Here is a 21152-nt window from a genome sequence, read left to right as displayed (position 1 = left end):
ACGGCGTTGCAATTGCAACTGCTCGACCTCATTCGAAAACTTCCACTTTACCACATAACTGATCGGATCATTGCAACACGAGCTAATGGAACATTTAATTTGATTCTAGTTTTGACATGCTCTTGACACTCATACGCTTCATGCCAGCTCTAGATGCCTCCACGTCGACAGCATCAGACCCGAATTTGTTTTCCTTTTGTTCATCGAGGTCTTTGAGAAGGCGGTAGTGGCGTCTTCGTAAAAACCAACCAAACATCGACACGAAGAAGCCTAGCACGAACATTGTGCCAATTAGGCCAGCGATAGAGATATCTTCTGCACCCCCTGCAACAGTTTGATCAGCAATTGAGAAGCTTAACTTCGCACCATTCGGCTCGATTCGTCGAGCGAATGTGCCCATCGATCGTAAGACACTCGTCTCGTTGCCTAACTGGTTTTGCAGATTCTCGACAATGTCATTCAGCGATTTCTCGCCAACACGAGATGCCGGAAGAATCTGGAAGAATACCACGATGCTGCCACGTTCAAGCGCCGTAATTTCCAATCGTGAGTGTGAAATTTGTAGCGCGGATGCGACCTCCGTGGTGAAAGCAAGTTCGAATGCTTCCATAGCGGTAGGTGAGAAAAGGACTTCGTCATAGCTCATCTCAACTTTGTATTTTACGACCACCCGTTTTGAGCCGCATTCAATACCATTGCAGATGTCAGTGACCGACGGCTTCGTGTCCGTACAGAACTCCTCCGATGGCGCCTTTTCGTTAGTTGAAATATCAAAGCACACTGCCTTGCGCGACCGCCTGCCACCACCGCAACCACTATCACACTCACTCCATTCTGTCACTTTCCACACATATTGCGCCTCATCTTCACTCGTCTTAGCACTGCAATCTGGAGGACTATACCCTGGTCGACAAACACATAGAGCGTCCAATGAGTACTCATCGATAGCAGTGTTGGTGTTTTTCAGGTGAGAAGCCAGAGCCCGCCTTTGCCGATGATTGAGGGGTTTTTCGTTGTGGTAATTGGGGAAGCACGTGCCGTGGCCTGAGCATGAAAGTCGTTCACACAAATCAGGTGGGTGAAGAGGACTCACCGCCAACGACTTGGCCGACCACACTGAGAATCCATTCACATTGTGCGCGCGAACTTTAAACGAATACGAGCGTCCGTTGACCAGCGGCTCCACAACTGTCGACGTTGGCACCGACTCCACGGCAGCAGTTGACGCACTTGCGTTCGGTCCAGCCAGAGTGACAAAGTTTACCGAGGCCGACGTAACCCTCTGCGTCCCCACAAGTACATTCTCCTCCTCGTCAAACCAACCCACTTCGTATGCGGTAATAACATCTAGCCCGTCGTCATCTGGCGCTTTCCAAGACACCGCAGCACGTCCGTCAAAAGCCACAGCGTTAACGAGGGTCGGGTTGGACGGGACACCATGCATCTCCTCAGGCGGCTCACTCGACCTTGGTAAATCATACGACGACGAACCTAGCACAACTTGAGATACTGTAATATCAACCGCCTCTTCCTGCGCTGTTGATCCACTTGACCTCACGGCACTCGCTTGCGTCTCTGACAGCACCAGCAGAGGCTCCGTCACCAGGGGGTAGGCCATGACCTCAAGCTTGTCCTGACTTCCGTCGCCTGATGCAACTCCAACATCGACAGCTGAATCAGCACTTCCGGCTTCTGAGCGCGTGGAGAAGCGAATCTCGGCGACGTCGGAGCTTGCAGCTGCGTGGTCGTGGTGGGAGAATCTCCCTGAGCCATCTCCGACAGGTGAAACCTCCACGAAAGCACTTCCACTGCCACTGGCAACGGAGCTGTAGGGCGTAGCAGCAGTTAGACTACATAGCAGCGTCAAAGAGACCGCACAGCGCCAAGGAAGAGCTGGCATCGCAGCAATGTGACAGAAAATGACTGAGCCAAAGACGTCAGTACTTGTTTCGGCCAATCACATGCACTATTCTAATCCTTGGATTGTGATTGGCTACTCCGAGGTAGGGCGGTACTACCGTTGGGCGGTAGGGGGTTCTACAACTTGAAGTGACGCCTTCGCCACTCACGGCGCGGCAGTATTGCCAGCAGCGCAGAGTGCCGCGCGCGTCACCTGGTTGTCGTTGCCCTCAGGAGTGCGGCCTCCAAAAACGTACATCGCGTCGTTGTAAACTACCGCCCGGTGCCAAGCACGAGGGATAAGAGGGGGGTCGCTTTTGACTAATTTCCACGTCGGAACATCGTCGCCTGCGTGTATAGCCAGCACAAGTAGTTGTTAGACTACGAGCTCTTGAGCAGCAGCTTTTAGCTTTCCATGGGACGTACCGTTGCCGAGGTCCAGCACGTACGCATCTCCTTTTAAGCAGCCCGTGTTGCCCCCGTAAACAATCAGTTGCGACCCAATGCTAGCGCTGGAGTGAGTATAGCGCGGCGCCGGTGCACACCCTAGGGTCTCCACTTTGCGCCACGCGCAACTGATAACATCCTCGGATATACTATCTGCGCGAACGTGCGTCGAAGTTAGATCAACCACTACAGAATTCCAACCGTGCACTTCTTACCAATCTCGAAAGCGAATAATTGACCTCGCCGATATTTCCCGTCATATCCGCCAAATATGTACATGCGATCTTTGATGACACATACCGAATGCGTTGACGATTGCCCTGGGGCATCACCATGAGGTTTAAGCATTTGCCAGGTCGGTATCTCAAGGTCTGCTTGGACGATTTCGTATAAAAGCATGTTAGAGCTGCTGCTGCTGCCGATAGCACACTCGTCATTGCATTGATCACGAACCGAATCGTAGTGCAAAGGTGTCGCTGAGCCGCTGTGGGTGGCCGTAGCCTCCATACAAAATCGCCATACCGTGCAACACCGTCAGTGAGTACCAGTATCGCATAGATGGTGGTGTTCCTGCCACTTCCATCTTCTCCCATTTCCAGTCCCCCGATGCTACAATAAGAAGGGCACAGCACACAGTAAGGTAAGCAACGCCATGGTAATCTGTACGCGACAAACCTAAAACGTAAGCGCAATCACGTACTCAGGTTAAGCGCATGAAGTTCAGTGAGAAATTTGCCGTCAATCGTGCCACCGATGGCATATAGCGTGCCCTCAATGATAAATATCTGAAGAAGATTTCCTGGCGGCGGAGGTGTACCGCTAATCGGCGGCTGGATCCACCGAGGCGAATGATTCGTTGCAAGATCCAAAACGTGTAGGTCGTTCAGTCGCAGTTTGCCGACAATCCCACCGACAACAATGAGAAGATTCCCATACAGCGCTAATCCGCAGTCATACCGTGGCTCTGGTAGGGTTCCCTGTGCTTTTATCGTTTCCCACTCTAGATGGGCAATAGCGAGCTCTTCGCGTTTAATCTTGCGTGGTCTTGCTTTCCGCTTTCCAGTCTGACTTGTTGGAGTTCGAGTACCTCTTGCCAAGGTTGTAGTCGCTCCCTCTCCCGTGATGGATACACAGCCAAATGAACCACCACTCATCTTTCTAAAAGATGTCCGCTGAGATCGCGGTGGCCCTGGAACAAAACTACCACTTAGAGATGTTCGCGCAGCGACTGCAGGCGATGGACGCTCAGAATCTGAAGACACCAAATCAGCGAGATCGATGACATCATCGATGTCGCTGAGGTTGTCCAGCTGGAGTGAACCGTCGCCCGAATTCGGAAGTAGATCACAATGTGCTCTACTCGCTCCAGACATCGAAGCATTGCCACAACAACAATTGTTGTGATGAATGCCGGGCAACGGAGCGATCTACCAGAGCATTAGCATCATCCGACCACGCATACCGTTAGTCACCTGATAAATCCATCCTCACACACAATTATAACAATGTCACCTACAGGAACATGGAGGTCTTGCCTCGCTCCAGCGTACGAGTAGCTCATCGTTGGCATCTCCGCCCCCATTGCACCTGACAGATCGCTCTTCCCAGCTTTAAAAATCTGCTGGGCTTGACACAGCGGACAATCCCCCAGAGCTGCGAACGACTGCTGCATGCAGTAGAAACACAGCACATGGCCGCAGTCCTGGTGGACGGGCACTTGCGTCACGCGGAGACAGATCGGGCACGAGACGCTTTGCGGGCCCGGCGCGAGCTGCAGATGCACGTTGTACGCGGTTTCAAAGCCAGCCCACGCGCCGTCGTCCGCCTGGAAGTGTCCCGACGCGAAGAACTCCTCGTCCGCATCATCGATATGCGCGGCCTTCTCCTCTCTGTCGTCCTGCTGGCGGCGAGCGTCCTCGTCTCTTCCTCCTGTCGCCTTGTCGCCACTGTGTGGAGTATCTCCGTCCCCCACGGCGGACAGCGATGTGCCTACGCTCGCCAGACGCCTCATGCCGAGCTCGCCGAAGGCCTCGGCCGCGGGAAAACCAGCGCCGTCTCGCCCTCGTCGTGCGTTCCTGGAGAAGACGCAGAACCGAGCCGGAGCTGCCTCTATCGGCGCGACGATTGGCTGAAAAGTGCCTCATCAAACACGCGAAACCATAGTCAAACACGCCATTTTTGGTGAATGTATCCATCTAACGAACACGCAGAAATAGTTTTGAAACACGACATTTCGGTGTTTGACAAGATAGGGTCACCATGAAAAGCTACACGCAACCTCTTGCCCCGCTGGGCAACAGGCTTCATACACGTGAATTACGCTCACGAAGAATCTTCGTCGTCAATCGTGAGCATGTTCTCCGGATCGTCGCAGTCGTCGCCGATCGGGCAGTTGACGTCGTCGTCGGGCATGTGGTACAGACACTTGCTGATGAGGAACTCCTGCCGGTACTTCTGCACCGCCACGTCCTCGGGCACGTCGTCGATACATACCTCAAGGAAGTATTTGAATAAGAACATGCCACCGATGAAAAACGAGAACATCCAAACGCGGGTCGCTGTGTCCAAATGGTTGAAAAAGTCGCCCGTAAACACGACCACGGCGGCATTGGTGCACACCGAGATGGCTGCAAAGGCCTGCAGAACCAGGTACCAGTAACCCATGCTACGGACGTTACGCGGCCGAGGACGGCGTGACTCGAAAATGAGGCGGTACGCATCCAGACGAATTTCGAAGTAGTTATTCACGTACGAGAGCAGGGGCGCAAATGGGAAAGCCACAACGAACATTGTGGTGAAGCCGAACTGGAGAGCCATCTCGGTGTAGTCATCAAATGTGCCATGCCAGTCGTACTGCGCCATAAAGAGCTCGCGCTCGGCATCAGACTTCTTGTAGTCGTCCAAGTGACCCAGCAGGCGGTACTTGCTCATATACACGAACAAGCGCGGAATGGCGACCTCCGTGATGTTGCCGACGAACAGGCGCGAGCAGAACACGATGGCGAGCATGTACTCGAGTTCATGCATGCAGCTGATATCGCAGCCCTCGAAGCCCTCCTTGAGGAACGCCACGTAGAAGAGACCTGCGTAGTTATTGACAAATTGGAAGATCACAGTCTTGACAATGAGGCTGTTCTCATACTCCATGTCCGTACGATGATTCTCCTGGTCCACGAGCACAATCGACACGTAGTTGTAAATCTTGGTCATGATGGTAATCTGGACGACATTTGCCAGAGAAGACACAATCGAGCCATACTTGTAGTCATCCAGCACGAGCTTGTCCGAGTCGTTGCCCTTGGTAAGGTCGTACGTCAGCATGAAAATCGATGAGACGATCACGAACACAATCAGGATGAGGAAGGAGATGACGACCCAGCTATAGGCCACACGCTTCAGTTTTTCACGCGGAGGGAAATATCGCGTGGACTTGCCGTTGATCGGTGACGGGATGCGTTCGCCGTAGAACTGCGGTCGAAGGTTCACTGTCTCTGAGAAGTGCGCAGTGCCCCAACGAAGCGTTTCTCGTGAGTTAAGTCGTTTCCAGTTCTCGAGGTAGATGGTCATCCAGATGGTCATGAAGGCACCGAAGAGCGGCGAGATGTACGCGAACACGGTGTTGTAGTCATCGTGAGGAATGGAGTAGCTAACAACGCCCGTGACAATGCCCACCAGTGTTGGATACAGCAGCCACTTAGTGTAGTGCCCGAGATACAGGAAATAGAGGGCCACCTTGACGCCGAAGTACTGGCAGATGCGGTCGAACGGCTGGTTCATGGGGGACGTGTTCCACACGATCCAGTGCTCCTTGAGGTCCATCTTCTCCTCTTCCTCGTGCAACGGATACGTCTCCACGATGATCTCCTCGTACACCAGCCGGTCGATGTCTTGGCCAGCTCCTGTCTGGTGGTTGGTGATGATGTGCTCGATGAGGCCGATGCGGTCGGTGCTGGAGAAGAGCGAGCCGTTGGGGCCCTTCTTGCTGTAGAAGTGCTGCAAGTCTCGGGCCTGGAAGTATGGCGCGAATATGTAGTCGAACGGCGAGTAGCTGTACGTCTGTTTCACGTCGCGGATCGGGAAGGGCGCGATGCCGTACTCGGGGATGCCGTTGAACGAGGCGCGGCGCAGCTCCGTCGGGTCCAGCTGCAGGTGCATCTTGAGGACCTCGGCCTCGCGCCGCATGAGCTCCTCGGGCGCGCGGATCTTGCAGAACACGAGCTCCTTGCCCACCGAGTAGAAGAGGCGCAGCCGCAGCCCCGCGCCGCGCAGGCGATTGATGATGGTGTCGCGCTCGTCGCTCACCTCGATCACGTGCTTGGGCGGATTGGGGAACACGATCACGTAGTCCCAGCGGCCGGGCGCCTCCGCGGTGGACGTGCCGTAGTCCAGCGGCACGCGCAGACGCACCTCGGCGGTCTGGGGCTGCGGATACGGGTCGGTCATGGCGAAAATGCCGCCGCCAGGAAGGATCTGGTGGGAGGTCATATCGTATCGTGGCGGGCTGATTTACAGTGTATCCAGGATTTGATGGTTCACCAAAATACGGGCTGAAATCAAGTCCAGATTTCGGGTGGCGCCGATTCCCGTTGCGGCTCGCCTAAGGTAAGCCTGCTGTGCAAGTCCTACTGAAACGCAGGACTTGCAGGCTAGTAATAGGCCGCCACTACAGATGGCGACGCTGTCTCGGGGGGTTCGCCCCAGCATCGCCGGCCTCGCAACGTTGGCAATGCCGCATGGCCAGCCAGTGAATCACTGGCAGTGATTGTGCAGACGCACGATCCGCAGCGCCGATCTTGAACCGTTGTCGCTCGCCGTGCCGGCGTGGCCAGCGATTGCCGGAATAGTCCAGTGCTGCGGGCGCAGCAATCCCCGCAGGCATAGAGCCCGCGAGCGGCACGCCAGGAAACGCCGTGGCTACGGCGGCTATCATACGTGCGGCCCCACCTGCGAACTGACAAACGTTTCGGTGCTAGCCTTGACCATTGGTTAAACCAAGCAGCGCTCCAAGCGGCAGCCATTACTCGTGACTCGCCCGTCAGGAGTAATGGCTGGCGTCGGTGCTACAGCCAGCTATAGCCGCCACGACAGACAGGACCCTGGTCGCCACCTCGTATGCCCAGCGGCGAAAGCAGGAATAGCTGGCAAGCGGTGGGTTGAGGCGAACGGATCTCCTCAATCTGGGATCGACACTGGTCTCGGATTTTACTTGCCCTGCGAGCTACGGAGCGCGGTACGGTTCCCAGGCGCGAGCCTCCTCATACCACACGAACGTCCTCGTCACCTCGCGGCAGGCAGCCGATGTTAAGCCGCGGGGCTGCTTGGTTGCCAGCCAGCAGCAGCAGGTGGTGTCGGCGATCCCGACGGCGCCGCCCGTATCACCACCCCCTGTTGGTGTTGCTGCGACCGTGTGAGCCGTCTGCAGCCAATGGCGCGCGGCCAGCGGCCGTGACGAAGCAGCGGAGGCTTTCTCTGTCCGACCAAATATCAGATGTCGTATATTCGAACAAAGAGGTCTTGGACGATCGCCTCCATGCCTTCCTTCGACCGCCGCCTTCTCAATCCGATTTGACTGAACCTATCTTGTAGCAAAGGGTACTGGTTCCCCTCGGTACATTTCACCGCGAGGCGTCATATGACCCGGAGGGGTCAATAAAGTTCAGAACTGCATTTCTCATGAATCTCGAGGTGCGCGCCACCATACATTCGCCGGGCTGCCACATTCGCGCTTTCACTCGCCGGCGCTCACAGCAATCTCTAGCAGCACTCGACGGTTGACGCGGGTGGACGGACAGACAGATAGGCAGGCTAGCAGGGATGAACAGCGCATCGTTCTCCAGCCTCGTGAAGCACCGCATACAGCGGCGCGGCAACAGCACCACCATCGGCAGCGACGCGAGCACATTCATCTCGAGCGTGTCCTCGCAGCGCACCACGATGCTGGCGTCGCCGTCGCTGTCGTCGTCGTCCGAGACGCTCGAGGACTGGATGTACTGGCAGCGCGACGCCAACAACGCGCACTGCTGGACCAAGGTGTACGGCGTGCTGGACAACGAGTTCCTGTGGCTCTTCAAGGGCAACCACTCGAGCCGCACCATGTTCCTGCAGATCGCCGTCTCGAGCGTCGAGGTGTCGGGCCAGCGCCAGCTGCGCATCGTGGACCCGAACGGCGAGGACATCGAGATCTGGCTGCTGGACGAGGACAGCTTCGTCGTGTGGCGCCAGCGCCTGGAGGAGGCCGCGGCGCTCACGACGCAGTTCTTCCGCATCACCGAGATCGAGGCGCGCCGGCTGCCGCGCAACAGCGCCTATCGCGGCAGCCTCGTGACCTACCGCCGCGCCAGCAAGCGCGCGCGCTACAAAGCCGCCATCGAGTGGATGGCCGCGCGCTGGAGGCAGACGTTCGTGCAGCCCACGCGGTGATCCAGGCAGCAGCAGCTTCGAGACATTGTCGCCCGGCGGCCCTGATCCGCCGAGCCCCACTCGCCCGGTCTGCCGCAGGCCACGCCGCGGAATTTCTCAGACCGATCGTGGTGGTGGGCGCCCTCGGTGGCCGAGCGCCTCAAGCAGTCGTTTCAGGGCGCCTCAACTTATTATCCTAGGGTGTAGCCACCTCCAGACCTATTTAACACGACACGTTTCGCACGTTTCCGGATGAGTCAAGTCCAAGCAGCGACGCCCTTGGCGTCCGCGAATATTTGCTCGAGCCCGTCCCTGCCCAGGGTCCTTGATTGTGGACGGCGGCTTGAGGCGGCCGCGGCGCGGGATTTGCCGTCGCCGAGTATTACGGTCCTCGCGAGCGGGTGGATGCCAAGGCGTCGAGGGCCCATGCTCGACCATTCCGCGAGCAAATTTGCTGCCACGCCGCACGCTGATGTGGGTGCCTTCCATTTTCACACGCGCGGCGTGGGCGGTGTGGTGTGGTCGATCGCCTATCGACGGGGCGGCGGGCGGTTTCCCCTCAATTGTACTGGACTCGTACGGTACCGTGCACGGACTCGACAACACGTAGATTTTCCTATCCCCGTCTCGCGTCGTCGCATAGACCCTCGTTGCGCTGGCCCCAGGGTAGATCACTTCGAGTTTTGCGCCGCATCGGACCGAGACAGCATGCGGCGACTGTCGCTGACGGCCATGCCGTCGCGCCGGCAGAAGCAGCAGCAGCGCGCGAGCCTCAGCTCCGCCTGCGGCAAGTCCACGAGCAGCCTGCGCTCGACGTTCGGCAACTTCAGCATGCTGTCGTCGCTCTCGGGCTCGCTGTCCTCGGACTCGCTCACGTCGCTCTCGACCGCCTCGAGCTCGTACGGGGGCTTCATGGAGGACTACGACGACGTGGACGAGGAGCTCGAGGACCAGGAGTGCTGCGAGCAGGGCTGGATGTACTGGAAGAAGGACGCCGACTGCTGGCTCAAGATGTACGCGCACCTGCGCAACGAGCTGCTGTGGCTCTCCAAGGGCGCGGACGACGTGGTGGCCGTCGTGCAGATTGCGGTCGCAGGCGTCCGGACCACGAACATCGGCAGCGTCATCGCCCGGGGCCCCTCCGGAGAGAGCATGGAGCTCTTCCCCTATGAGCGCGAGCGTACGCGCGAGTGGATCGACGCGCTGTACGTCGCGGCGCAACTGACGCAGTCCTACGAACGCTCCGTGGCGGCCGAGTCGGCGGAGACGGAGATGCCGCACCGCGAGATCAAGGAGGTGGAGCAGGTGTACACGGGCACGCTCGTCATCTACAACGCGGAGCAGAAGAAGTCTCCGTGGAAACACTTCCTGTCGGCCAAGCGGCTGCGCGACGCGTGCCGTCGCCGACTCGAGAAGTTCGTGGACCGCTTGGACACCTCCAAGCGGTAGATTTTTTACGTTCGCCGGGCCTGGACAACGGCATGTAGAGCTCGACAGCTCCTAACTTATTTATCAAACGTGTACAAAGTACATTTGCCCTCGTGTAGCAGCCACTGCCTCCGTCTCCGTTATCTCCGCTGTGCTGTCGTCATGTGGCCAATATCATTTACTTACACACGTGTGCTTTGGCTGTGCCTGGCTGCCTCGCCTAAGAATGCGCTCGCTTCAGTTCGGCGAGGTCTGCTCGACCGGCCCCAGATTCAGTGGGCTGGTGTTGACCACCGGCCCAGGATCGTGGCGCCAGCAATATGCGTTCACTTTGGAGCATTGCGGTCGCATGGTTGCAAGCCGAGCACAAGCTAGGCAGTCATCCTGGGTTTGCTTATCCCGCGGGTGGGGTTCCCTACACAAGATGATGCCTGGCAGGAATTGCAGCTCTGCAGTGACGGTCATCGGCATGACGCCCTCGGGCGTCATCGCGATCGATCCTGCGATTCCTGCGGATCATCATGTCCTGGCGATGAAAACCTCGGCTGTCCATTTTTGATGGCTCGGGCGCAAGACGGGGGGCAACACAGAAACCTTATGCGCAGAAAGCCTACGATTTCGCTCGCCTACGACTTCTCGACTTCCAGGGCTGCTTTGTGCGTGTAGAACTCGTCCGCCCACTTCCGCATGTGCAGCTTCTCGGTGGCCCGGGCGGCTTTGACCGGCTCCGGGTCGAGCGGGTTGCTGAACATGAGGTCGAGGTGGTGCGCACCGCCGTCGATGAGCACGGCGACCACCGAGTCCGAGTAGTTCTTCAGCACGCCCGTGGCCGAACACGGGTCGTAGTTCCCGTTGCTGAAGACGATGTTGCTCGCGACGCCCAGGAAGCGGCGCCCGCCGTAATGGATGGTCGGCCACGCAATGCGTGCATCGATGCCCCACTCTTCGTGGCAACTCGCGTTGTCCGCCGAGTAGCTCCACGGCGCATACCAAAACATGTCTGACTCGCCGTCGGTTGTTGTCGGGCCATATAACTCGGCGCAGTAGATGTAATCCCAGAAATCGCTGTCCACAGCATCCTCGGCCGATGGTGCTCTCAGCTGGTAGCATTCCTTGTCCTGTGTGCTGTTGTAGTACACTCCAATCGCCTTCGAAAACGCTCGCAGCAGCTCGAAGTTGCCGTCGTCGGTCTCATCGAAGCTGTCTTGCAAATGCGTGCAGGCTACTCGCATCGGGTACGCAGGCAGCTCACTCACGCCGTTCATTATGTAAGACGACGGGTACGGGTAGTTGCCCATAGCCATGGAATCGAAGGAGTCTCTCGCCCACCCCATCAGCGCGTCGATGTCTTCGTCCGTGTCTAGAGGGGTATCTTCGCAGAGGGCGAGCGCCTCTTTCAACTTACGTCGGCCACTGCTTGTCTTACCAAAAGCTCTCATTGTTGGCCACGCTCGACGGACGTTAGGGACACAGTTCTCTGCGGACCCGGCTGCGGGAGATGCATCGAACGTTGTCACTTGCGAATAACCCCCAAGGTCGTGAGCGACTTCATCACCAAAGTACGATAAGATGGGAGCCGAGGCCGCAATGACACCGTCAACGATGTGCGGGTACTTCATGCGGAACCAAGACCCTAACATGCCGCCGTATGAACCGCCGAAACCAATCACAGGGATATCGCGCCGCCACTCCTCCTTCAAATACGTGATCAGCACCGCGTAGTCCGCCAGTGCCTGCTCCGTCGACAAGTACCGCATGTGCTTGGTCACGTTCTTGCCGAACGGTACCGACTTGCCGAAGTAGCGGTGTTCCGCGAACACGAGCATGGCGCCGAACTCGTCGGCGTTCTCCCACATGAGACCCGTGTGGTTGAGGTAGAGCTCGACGTCGGCCTCGTTGCCGACGTAGAAGAACATGACGCCTCCCGGTCGGAAGTGACGATCGCAGACGAAGTATCGTTGACTGTAGGTGGGGGCTCCGACGTCGAAGTGGTCGAGCGTCTGCGTGAAGAACTTCTCGTCGCATTGCGCCAGCAGGTTCATTGACGCACCTTCGGCAGCAAACACCTTATTAGCAGCACTCGGAGCATGGAGTTCGTTGCTGTCACTGACGGTCGTCGTTGCGTCCTGAATACTGAACAACAACAATGCCGCCGAGGATATCAATACAGCACCAAGCACGACCACAAACCAGGCAAAGCCGATACGATGGCCACAAGCGGGAGCAACGCCAGCATTCAGCAAAATGGGAGTATTCTCTTTGTCCGGCATGTCGATCTTTCTCTCTCGACGGTAGTTGCGCAAGAAAAGCACACGGCATCTGCATTCAGCCCCCCTCAGGTTGATGAGTGTGTCATCATGACACTGTCATGTTGAAGTCGGCCTGCCACATGGGCTGGTATGTAGTCGTCCAAGTCCAAGCTAATGCTGGTCAAGGATGTGGTGCTGCATTTATTGACAGATTTGCGTTTGTCCAAAGCTATGGATCCTCTCCTTCGTCTTCCCCCTATCACTCGCTGGCGATGCCCGCTTTGTGCTTATAAAACTCGCGAGCCCACTTGTGCATATGCTCCTTCTCAGCTTCACGCACTGCCAGCACCGATGGAGTGTCGAGGTTGTTGCTGAACATGAGGTCAAGGTGGTGGGCACCCCCTTCGACGGATAGAGCGACGACAGAATCAGAGAAGTTTTGCAGCACACCCGTGCCCGACCACGGATCATAGTTCCCGTTGCTGAAAACGATGTTGCTTGCGGCCTTTAGTGCCTTTCGCCCGCCGTACTGCGTCGTAGCCCAGAGCGGGCGGACCTCGATGCCCCACTCGCTCTTGCAGTTTTCGTTGTCGGCAGTGAAGTTCCACGAAGTAGGCCAGAACATGCTGTCCTCGTCAACGGTTTGCGGCTGGTAGATCTCAGAGCAGAAGATATAGTCCCAGAAGTCCGAGTCCAGGGCGGATTCGTTGGACGAGGCACTGAGCTCATAGCACACTTGGTCCATTGTGCTGTTATAATACACACCAAGTGACTTGGAGAAGGCTGACAGTAGACCGACTTCGTCATCCTCAGCAAAATCATCAGCCACATAGGAACATGCCACGCGAACAGGGTATGCCGGCAGCACACTGACGCCGTTCATGATGTAGGAGGACGGATAGGGATAGTTCCCCATCGCCATGTAATCGAACGCTGACTTAGCCCAGTCCATGACTCCATCTACATCTGCCTCGGACTCCACTGTCACGGAATCACACAGCGACAACGCCTTCTTCAGCTGCTGACGTCCCCGCTCCGATTTCCCCAAATTCTTCATGGCAGGCCAAGTGCGGCGGATGTTAGGCACACAATTCGGCGCCGACCCTGCCTTTTCCGAAGCATCGAACGTCACAATACGCTCAAACGACCCCTTATCCAACGGCACCTCGTCCCCAAGGAACGACAGAATAGGAGCCGAGCCCGCAATGACACCGTCAACGATGTGCGGGTACTTCATGCGGAACCAAGACCCCAACATGCCGCCGTATGAACCGCCGAAACCAATCACAGGGATATCGCGCTGCCACTCCTCCTTCAAGTACGTGACCAGCACCGCGTAGTCCGCCAGTGCCTGCTCCGTCGACAAGTACCGCATGTGTTTGGTCACGTTCTTGCCGAACGGTACCGACTTGCCGAAGTAGCGGTGTTCCGCGAACACGAGCATGGCGCCGAACTCGTCGGCGTTTTCCCACATGAGACCCGTGTGGTTGAGGTAGAGCTCGACGTCGGCCTCGTTGCCGACGTAGAAGAACATGACGCCTCCCGGTCGGAAGTGGCGGTCGCAGACGAAGTATCGTTGACTGTAGGTGGGGGCTCCGACGTCGAAGTGGTCGAGCGTCTGCGTGAAGAACTTCTCGTCGCATTGCGCCAGCAGGTTCGAGGGCACCACATCCACGTTGAGCGTGTCCAGCTGCTGGTCGACGTGGTCGCTGGGGCGGACGGGCACGCTGCTCTTCCAGCTGAGGACCGTGGCGAGGAGCAACACAGGCGTGGCCAGCAGCCCCGCGACCGCCAGCAGCAGGTGGCGTCGGCTGCGGCGTTTGTCTCCCTCTCGGTGGAGTGGCGCTGCGCCGATCAGCATCGGCGTCGTCTCCTCTGCAGCCATGGCGAGCGTCTGATTATCTTGTGCGTTGAAGCGAATCAGATCTTGACTCGACGGACCTGTCTTACCGCATACAATCTGAATCCAAGTCGACAACGTAGGTTCGTGCCTCCCCCTCCTGGGCCGCGTGGAGCTTCATCGCTCGATATCCGAACGCGTCGACGGCAGGCCAAAGCTCGGCGAGTGCGCGTCCCTCCCGGCCATGAACAACCCTCCGTACCAGCCGTACGGCGGTCCTCCGCAGCAGCATCAACAGCAGCCGCCGCAGTCGCAGCCGCCGCGTGCCAATGCCTTCCGTCCCTTCAACCCGGCGCAGGTGAACGCGCCGCTCTCGGGCAGCGGCGGCCCCGCCTTCGCCCGCAGCGCCAGCAGCGGCCCGCCCTCGGCCGGCAGCCTCAACGCGCCTCCTCCTCCGCAGCAGCAGATGGGTGGCGCTGCTCCGCGCGGCTTCGCGCCACCGAACCGCATCTACTCGGGCCCGGCCAGCCAGCCCTCGGCGCCGCCCCCGCAGCAGTTCGGCAGCCATCCGCCCGCCCCCATGAGCGGCGGCGGAGGCTACGGACCGCCCAATGCTCAGCCGCAGATGATGCGCGGCCCGCCGCCCGCCGGAGCCGGAGCCCCTCCCATGGGACAAGGAATGCGCAGCGCTGGCCCCCCGCCCCCCATGAACCAGAGCCAGGGACCCCCCAACGGCCAGAACGGACTCACGCAGCAGTTCGCCAACATGGGGCTCAATGGACCTCCGGGTCCGGGCGCTCCGGGCCCGCCGAGAGGTCCCCCGCAGATGGGGGGCGCCCCACCGCCGCCTATGGGCGGAGCTATGGCACCCCCTGGCGCCCCGCAGCCCATGCGCCAGCAGCTCCAGCAGCAACCAATGATGAACCAGCAACCTCCGCAGAAGGCTTACAACAACAACCTGCCGAGCGGCAACTTCCAGCAGCCGAACGACATGATGAACGGTGAGTTGTCCGTTGATGCATGGCGAGGTAGTGGTAGATGTGTCTGACTGGTGAGATTGATTACGCGTGTGTGTAGACGGATACGGAGGCCAGCCGGGATTCCAGGGCCAGCAGATGCAGCAGACGTCGCCGTTGACGGAGGAACTGATGGCGTCGCAGTGCGACCCGCGATACATGCGACTCACGGTGAACGTGCTGCCGCACTCGCTTGAACACGCCAACAAGTCGAAACTTACGTACGGACTGATTGTCCGACCGCTCGCGCCGCCTGATGAGGGAGACGACCTAGATGTCGTTAACTTTGGACCCACGGGCGTTGTGCGCTGCCGTCACTGCCGCACTTACATCAACCCGTTCGTGCAATGGGTGGATAACGGCCGCCGCTGGAGATGCAATCTTTGCGGAGTGTCCAATGACGTTGCCAGTTCGTACTTCTGTCATTTGGGGGCCAACCAGCAGCGTCAGGACCGCGAAGAACGTCCGGAGCTTAGCCGTGGTAGTGTGGAGATCGTGGCGCCCTCAGAGTACATGATGCGCCCTCCCCAGCCTCCGTGCTACATGTTTGTCATTGATGTTTCGGCTACCGCTGTGGCTTCCGGTTCCGTGCAAATCGCGGTTGATACGATCAGGGAGCAGCTTGACAACCTTCCTGGCGCCCCGCGTACGCGTGTTGGCTTCCTCACGTACGACAGTACTATTCACTTTTACAACTTGAAGGTTCGTGCTGCTGGTTTTTGGTTTGCCTCACGAGTCCAGCAGCAACTGATGGTTTGACTGTTTATGAAATTTATTCAGTCAACGTTGAAGGCTCCGCAAATGATGGTGGTGGCTGACCTGGACGAGCTCTTTATTCCTATTCCGGATGAGCTGCTTGTGAACTTGAGTGACTCCCGTGAGGTTGTTGAAATGCTGCTTGAAACGCTGCCTGCAATTCACCAGAATGCACGTTCGGCTGAAACTGCTCTGGGACCTGCCATCCGCGTCGCCTTTAAGCTCATGGTAAGGGATTGTCTCACTTTACGTGCTGTTGAGCTTTTAGTGTTGACCTTAAAATGATTGTATTTGTATAGTCATCGATCGGCGGTAAGATGCTTGTGTTCCAGAATTCGTTGCCATCAACCGGAAATGGTGCGCTCCGAAACCGCGACAATCCGCGCTTATACGGAACGGACAAGGAGCACACCCTGCTACAACCCGTGGATACGTACGTGATTTTTATATTGTTGAACTGTTGTCGTATCCCTCATACTCCCAAAGGCTAACGATTCATTCGCGTGCTATCGTTTCGTTGTCGATTACTTTATTCCTTCATTTAGGTTCTATCGTACAAACGCAATTGACTTCTGCCGTCAGCAAGTCAGCGTTGATCAGTTCCTTTTTTCTTCTATGTACACTGATATTGCCTCCATGGGTATGTTTGCTGGCATTGTATCTTCCAACTTGGACTTGACATTGGGGGAGCAACTAACGTGTGGATACTGTGAACAGGCTCCCTGTCGAAGTATTCAGCTGGTCAAGTATACTATTACCCTGCTTTCAATGCTGAGCGGGACGGCGAAAAGTTCCGTAGAGAGCTGGCACACTGCCTCGTTCGCGAAACGTCTTGGGAGGCTGTCATGCGTGTGCGCTGCACAAAGGGAATGCGCCTCGCTAACTTCTACGGAAACTTCTTCTTGCGTGGACCGGACCTGCTAGCGCTCCCGACATGCAACGCAGACTCGACGTTTGCCATTGAGATTACCCACAGCGACGCTCTGTTGACGTCCTCGACGATCTCCGTGCAGGCCGGTTTGCTGTACACTAATTCGGGCGGCGAGCGGCGTATCCGTGTGCACACTGTGTGCATCCCTGTTACCAAACGTACGTCAGGTGTGCGGTGGGTTGCTGGTGGCTACACCGGAGGACTTACGTGCGTTGCTTGTTGTAGTGTTCGCGGAGCTCTTCCGTCAGGTTGACCAGGATGCGCTCTGCAACATCATGGCGAAGAACGCGCTCGAGGTTGCGCTCAAGACAGGTTTGGACAGTGGTCGATCACGGCTGCAGACTCAGTGCGCCGATATTGTGCGCGCATACCGCAATTCGGGTGCCTACGGCGCCAAGCAGCCCTCTGGCTACCAGCTTCACCTGCCGGAGTCGCTTCAGCTTCTTCCCCTGTACATCGTACGTTCTTGTAGCCCGCGGCGAGACTTTTATGGTGCGGTGTATCTGACCATAATATTCTGTTCAATGTGTGCAGATGTCTCTCTTGAAAAACTCGACCCTGCGTGGTGGCACCGATCTGAACGTGGACGAGCGCACATTCTTGCAGTATGAGGTGCGTCGGACTGCAGCTTAACACGATGCGCGCTTAGAGAAAACGTTGACTAACACTGGCCACGTGTGCTCTATGCAGTTGAACAACATGCCAGTCGAGCTGTCGCGGGTGTTTATCTACCCTCGGATGTTTGGGCTGCACAACATGCCCCCGGAGGCTGGACTTCCCGCCAAAGACGAGGCCGGTGCTGAGGGTGCTGAGGGCAGCAGTGCAAAATCTATTGTGCTTCCTCCGGTGATCAACCTGTCGATCGAGCGCCTGCAGTGCGACGGCGTGTTCCTGCTGGATGACACACTGAGCTTGTACCTGTGGGTGGGCCGTTCGGCCCCGCCTGAGCTCCTGGAGAGTCTCTTTGGTGTTCCGTCAATGGAGGGCGTAGACTGCAGCCAGGTAAGGAGCAGTTGCCTGTCTGCTCAGCAAGGGGAGCTCTTTGACTGGCGGGTGATATATTACTTACCGTCTGACTTGTTCTGGTGGCTGTTGTGCTCAGTTAAAACTTCTGGCCCCGCACGACGACACAAGCAACCGCGTCGACGCAATCCTTTCGGCGATTCGTGCGGAGAGATTGCCCTACCAGAACGTGGTGATCATGCGGGAGGGAGACCCGGCCGAGGGCCGCTACTTCTGGAAGCTAGTAGAAGACCGGGCCAGCTTCCCCGGCGGCTCGTACTCGTACTCGGAGTACCTGGGCCAGATCAGCCGCATGAGCCTCTCGGGCGGCACGGGCGGAAGATAGATTGCAACAGAAGCACACAACTCACGGGCAGCGTGTTAACGAAGACGAATGATTGAGTACCCTTTTTAGAAACTCCTTGATGCGATGGTAGGTGTGCTTTGTACGGGTAGGTCAAGCAGATTACTTACTACTATGTAATGAGCGGCTGGAAGTGGTTGCCATCCTCGCCAAACGTATGGAGTTACCAGGTGGAGGTGTTTACCGCTGTGTCAGCGACTGGAGCAGCATTGATATTCTGAAACTTGAAGTGGTAATGGTCCGCCGCCTCCATTTGCTTGAGGCGAGCTCTAGCTCTAGCGTACATACAGATAGCAGATAGCAACGTTGCCGTAGTCCACAACTTATCCCGAGTCGAGCTATGCAAGCCGTGCATTGCTGACGTCGCCACATGCGCCGAACGCCAGCGCTGCGCACCCGTGACGATACCAATTGAATCAGCGTTAGTCCCCGCAACGCTGGCCTCTGTAACTCCGTCACCCGCGTCTTTCGTGGCGCTTAGAGCCTCCATCGACATCTGTAAGCCGGATCTCGTGTCAGCGTGGCACGATGGAGGCCCGAATTGTCTTTCGTTACACATGTTTCAAGCCTATGGCAGTGACAGCACGCGCTCGCCTGTCTCGGGCGCCTCGATTGCTAGCGCAGCTCATCATGCGCGTTAATAGGATCGTGGCCCAGGCGTACGGCGCGGCTCATCGGCAGAGGCGCTCGGCATTTGGTGAAAGCCGAAACCAGACGAACTTGGCATCTGCTCTCCGAGTGGAGCTGGCACTCCGTTCTCCTCCTCGCGAAGAGAATGAGCTGCCCGCCGTCCAAGTACTCATTGCACCAATTCTTCGTGGCGGGCTCGCGCGAGAGTCTGGGGCTGCGGCGTTCGCGCGCGACCTTCACCAGCCACGTGACCATGTCGGAAGACCGCGACACGTTCTGCTGCGTGTCGGCCAAGGCAGCGTCGCCCCGCACGCTGCGCGAGGTGCGGCAGTCGCGCGACTCGTTCGTGTCGCTGAGCAGCACCATCTCCACGGTCTCGTCGACGCAGATCGCGTCTCCGCTGCCGCAGGGTCTCCGCGTACAGGGCTGGATGTACTGGGCCCGTAATGAGGACGGCAAGGATGATGCCAACGCCCAGCGGTACACCAAAGTGTACGCCGTGCTGCGCAACGAGTTCCTGCTGCTGTACCGCAACGACCAGCGTCCGTCCAAGGACGCGCGAGCCCAACCTCTAGTGCAGATTGCAGTGGCGAGCTCGTGGCGCGGCGTGGACGGCGTCCTGCACGTCGAGGACCCGTACGGCGAGGAGATGGAGCTGCACCTGTACGAACGGGAGGACTACGAAACCAGTCGCCTGTGGGGCGACGCGCTGGAGCAAGCGTCGGAGCTCACCCACGCGCACTTCTCCAACTTCGACGTGAAGGTGGAAGAATTGTCGCGTGACAGCGTGTACCGCGGCACTTTGCACGACTTCCGCCTGGATCGCGAGAGCTCCATCCGCCGATCCGTCACTTCCATCAAGAAGTTCAAGACCTGGAGCTCTCTGCGCAAGTTCATCCCGGCGCGGATTTCAAGTCGCATGAAATACTCCCGATCGTCAGCGCCGAATTGATGGGGGTACTCTTATTTATTAGGCGAGCCAGCTCTTGTGGTTCACTGCGTACTCCGTTGGAAGAGCACGCGGTGGGGCTTGTAAATATACCCGCATTACATTACTGTGCACTCTCTCTTCCTTTGCTTGTGTTTGGGAACCAGTTGTCCCTCTTGCTGGGCTTCGTCCGAAGGCGTTTCACTGTGTACCGAGGTATTAGCAATGCCTGGGTAAGTTGTCAGCCGACTCATTGTAGCCGTCGCAACGGAATTGTCAGCCCGTACGCTGCGCTGGCTAGTCAGCTTCGCCTGCAGGTTGACAGTGTGGCTGTCCTTCGGTGACAACTCTTCCTGTTGTGATTCCTGGTTTTCAACGGGCGTCGTTGCTGCTGAGGGTGGTTCCATCATCGTGGCTTCGACACCTTCAAAGACCACTTCCTTTATTACTCGATCCATTTCCGCTCGAGACCTCCTTCCTCCTGCCGTCTTCGGGCGATCCCGGTAACTGCCCGAAGGTTTGAGAATCGAAACAGGAAGCTCGGGAGATTCGACAGAACTGTTGTCGCTAGATTGACTTGACACAACCTGTAGAGACTCTGGTGTCGTGGCTGCAATAGTTTCTTTTAAAATTTGCTCTTCGAGCTTAGCCTTCAACAACTTGTTGGTTCGCTCAAGGCTTTCCAGTGCATGACGCAGGTCCTCATTTTGAGTTCGCTCAAAGTCGAGGAACTGTTGAAGACTAACAACTTCCTGCGTTTTGTGTTCCAGCTCGAGCGTGTTATCCGCGAGTGTTTTCTCCTGTACTGCGAGTTGCTCTCTGTATTGCAGCAGGGTTGTATCCATGCTATCGTCATCCATCACTTTTCCCTTTCGACGCCTCATGGACTTCTTCTTACTTAGAAGAGTATTTCTGCCGTTCGCATCCGCATTGTAAAATTGCACCGAGCCATCTCCGTCCAAGAGATCTGTTGTCGACGAAGTGTTCTTGAGATCTACTGCATGCGATGCCACTTTGTTCAGGTTGCTGCTTGGTACAATTCCGTACACGCTAAATTCTAAAGCCGAATTTTGAAGAAAGATTACCAGCTCCGAAGTTATCGGTTGCTCCACCACGACATGAAAATCAAGTTGGGGGTCGACGGATGGGGAGGACGTTGAATTTGACTTGTATTCCGCTGGCTTCTCTTGTTCAGTGCTGCCCCCAGACCATGCAAAATTCACATACGCGTCTTTACACAGTTTGCCAGGGATACCTCGGAGA

The 21152-nt window shown here is 57.2% G+C and overlaps 6 protein-coding genes across 6 annotated transcripts; 4 read left to right on the top strand and 2 right to left on the bottom strand.

The window, feature by feature from the left end:
* Positions 1-94: 94 nt before the first annotated feature.
* IUM83_09171 (Kelch repeat-containing protein) lies at positions 95-4357 on the bottom strand (the record flags this gene model as incomplete). Its single annotated transcript, XM_067933594.1, has 11 exons — positions 95-797; positions 851-903; positions 1094-1826; positions 2070-2247; positions 2326-2499; positions 2562-2717; positions 2800-2955; positions 3047-3176; positions 3304-3346; positions 3718-3773; positions 3863-4357. 11 exons carry the CDS (start codon positions 4355-4357, stop codon positions 95-97), a joined length of 2877 nt encoding a protein of 958 aa, XP_067799994.1.
* Positions 4358-4668: 311 nt separating this feature from the next.
* On the bottom strand, positions 4669-6789 carry IUM83_09170 (anoctamin-like protein; the record flags this gene model as incomplete). The annotated part of the gene is made up of 1 exon (XM_067933593.1): positions 4669-6789. One exon carries the CDS (start codon positions 6787-6789, stop codon positions 4669-4671), a length of 2121 nt encoding a protein of 706 aa, XP_067799995.1.
* A 1371-nt stretch (positions 6790-8160) lies between these two features.
* Positions 8161-8766, top strand: IUM83_09169 (Liver carboxylesterase 2; the record flags this gene model as incomplete). Its single annotated transcript, XM_067933592.1, has 1 exon — positions 8161-8766. One exon carries the CDS (start codon positions 8161-8163, stop codon positions 8764-8766), a length of 606 nt encoding a protein of 201 aa, XP_067799883.1.
* A 687-nt stretch (positions 8767-9453) lies between these two features.
* On the top strand, positions 9454-9970 carry IUM83_09168 (uncharacterized protein; the record flags this gene model as incomplete). The annotated part of the gene is made up of 2 exons (XM_067933591.1): positions 9454-9758; positions 9829-9970. 2 exons carry the CDS (start codon positions 9454-9456, stop codon positions 9968-9970), a joined length of 447 nt encoding a protein of 148 aa, XP_067799882.1.
* Positions 9971-14506: 4536 nt separating this feature from the next.
* On the top strand, positions 14507-18313 carry IUM83_09167 (protein transporter Sec24; the record flags this gene model as incomplete). The annotated part of the gene is made up of 10 exons (XM_067933590.1): positions 14507-15263; positions 15340-15980; positions 16059-16262; positions 16334-16467; positions 16580-16674; positions 16752-17123; positions 17191-17423; positions 17500-17577; positions 17656-17967; positions 18068-18313. The coding sequence occupies 10 exons, from the start codon at positions 14507-14509 to the stop codon at positions 18311-18313; spliced, it is 3072 nt and encodes a 1023-aa protein (XP_067799881.1).
* Positions 18314-19106: 793 nt separating this feature from the next.
* On the top strand, positions 19107-19913 carry IUM83_09166 (uncharacterized protein; the record flags this gene model as incomplete). The annotated part of the gene is made up of 1 exon (XM_067933589.1): positions 19107-19913. The coding sequence occupies one exon, from the start codon at positions 19107-19109 to the stop codon at positions 19911-19913; it is 807 nt and encodes a 268-aa protein (XP_067799916.1).
* Between the last annotated feature and the right edge of the window lie 1239 nt (positions 19914-21152).

This window comes from Phytophthora cinnamomi, assembly GCF_018691715.1.
Source record: "Phytophthora cinnamomi strain GKB4 chromosome Unknown Contig3, whole genome shotgun sequence".
NCBI classification, from domain to species: domain Eukaryota; phylum Oomycota; class Peronosporomycetes; order Peronosporales; family Peronosporaceae; genus Phytophthora; species Phytophthora cinnamomi.
Note: the sequence above shows the minus strand (reverse complement) of the source record. Positions and strands in the feature narration are given on the sequence as shown.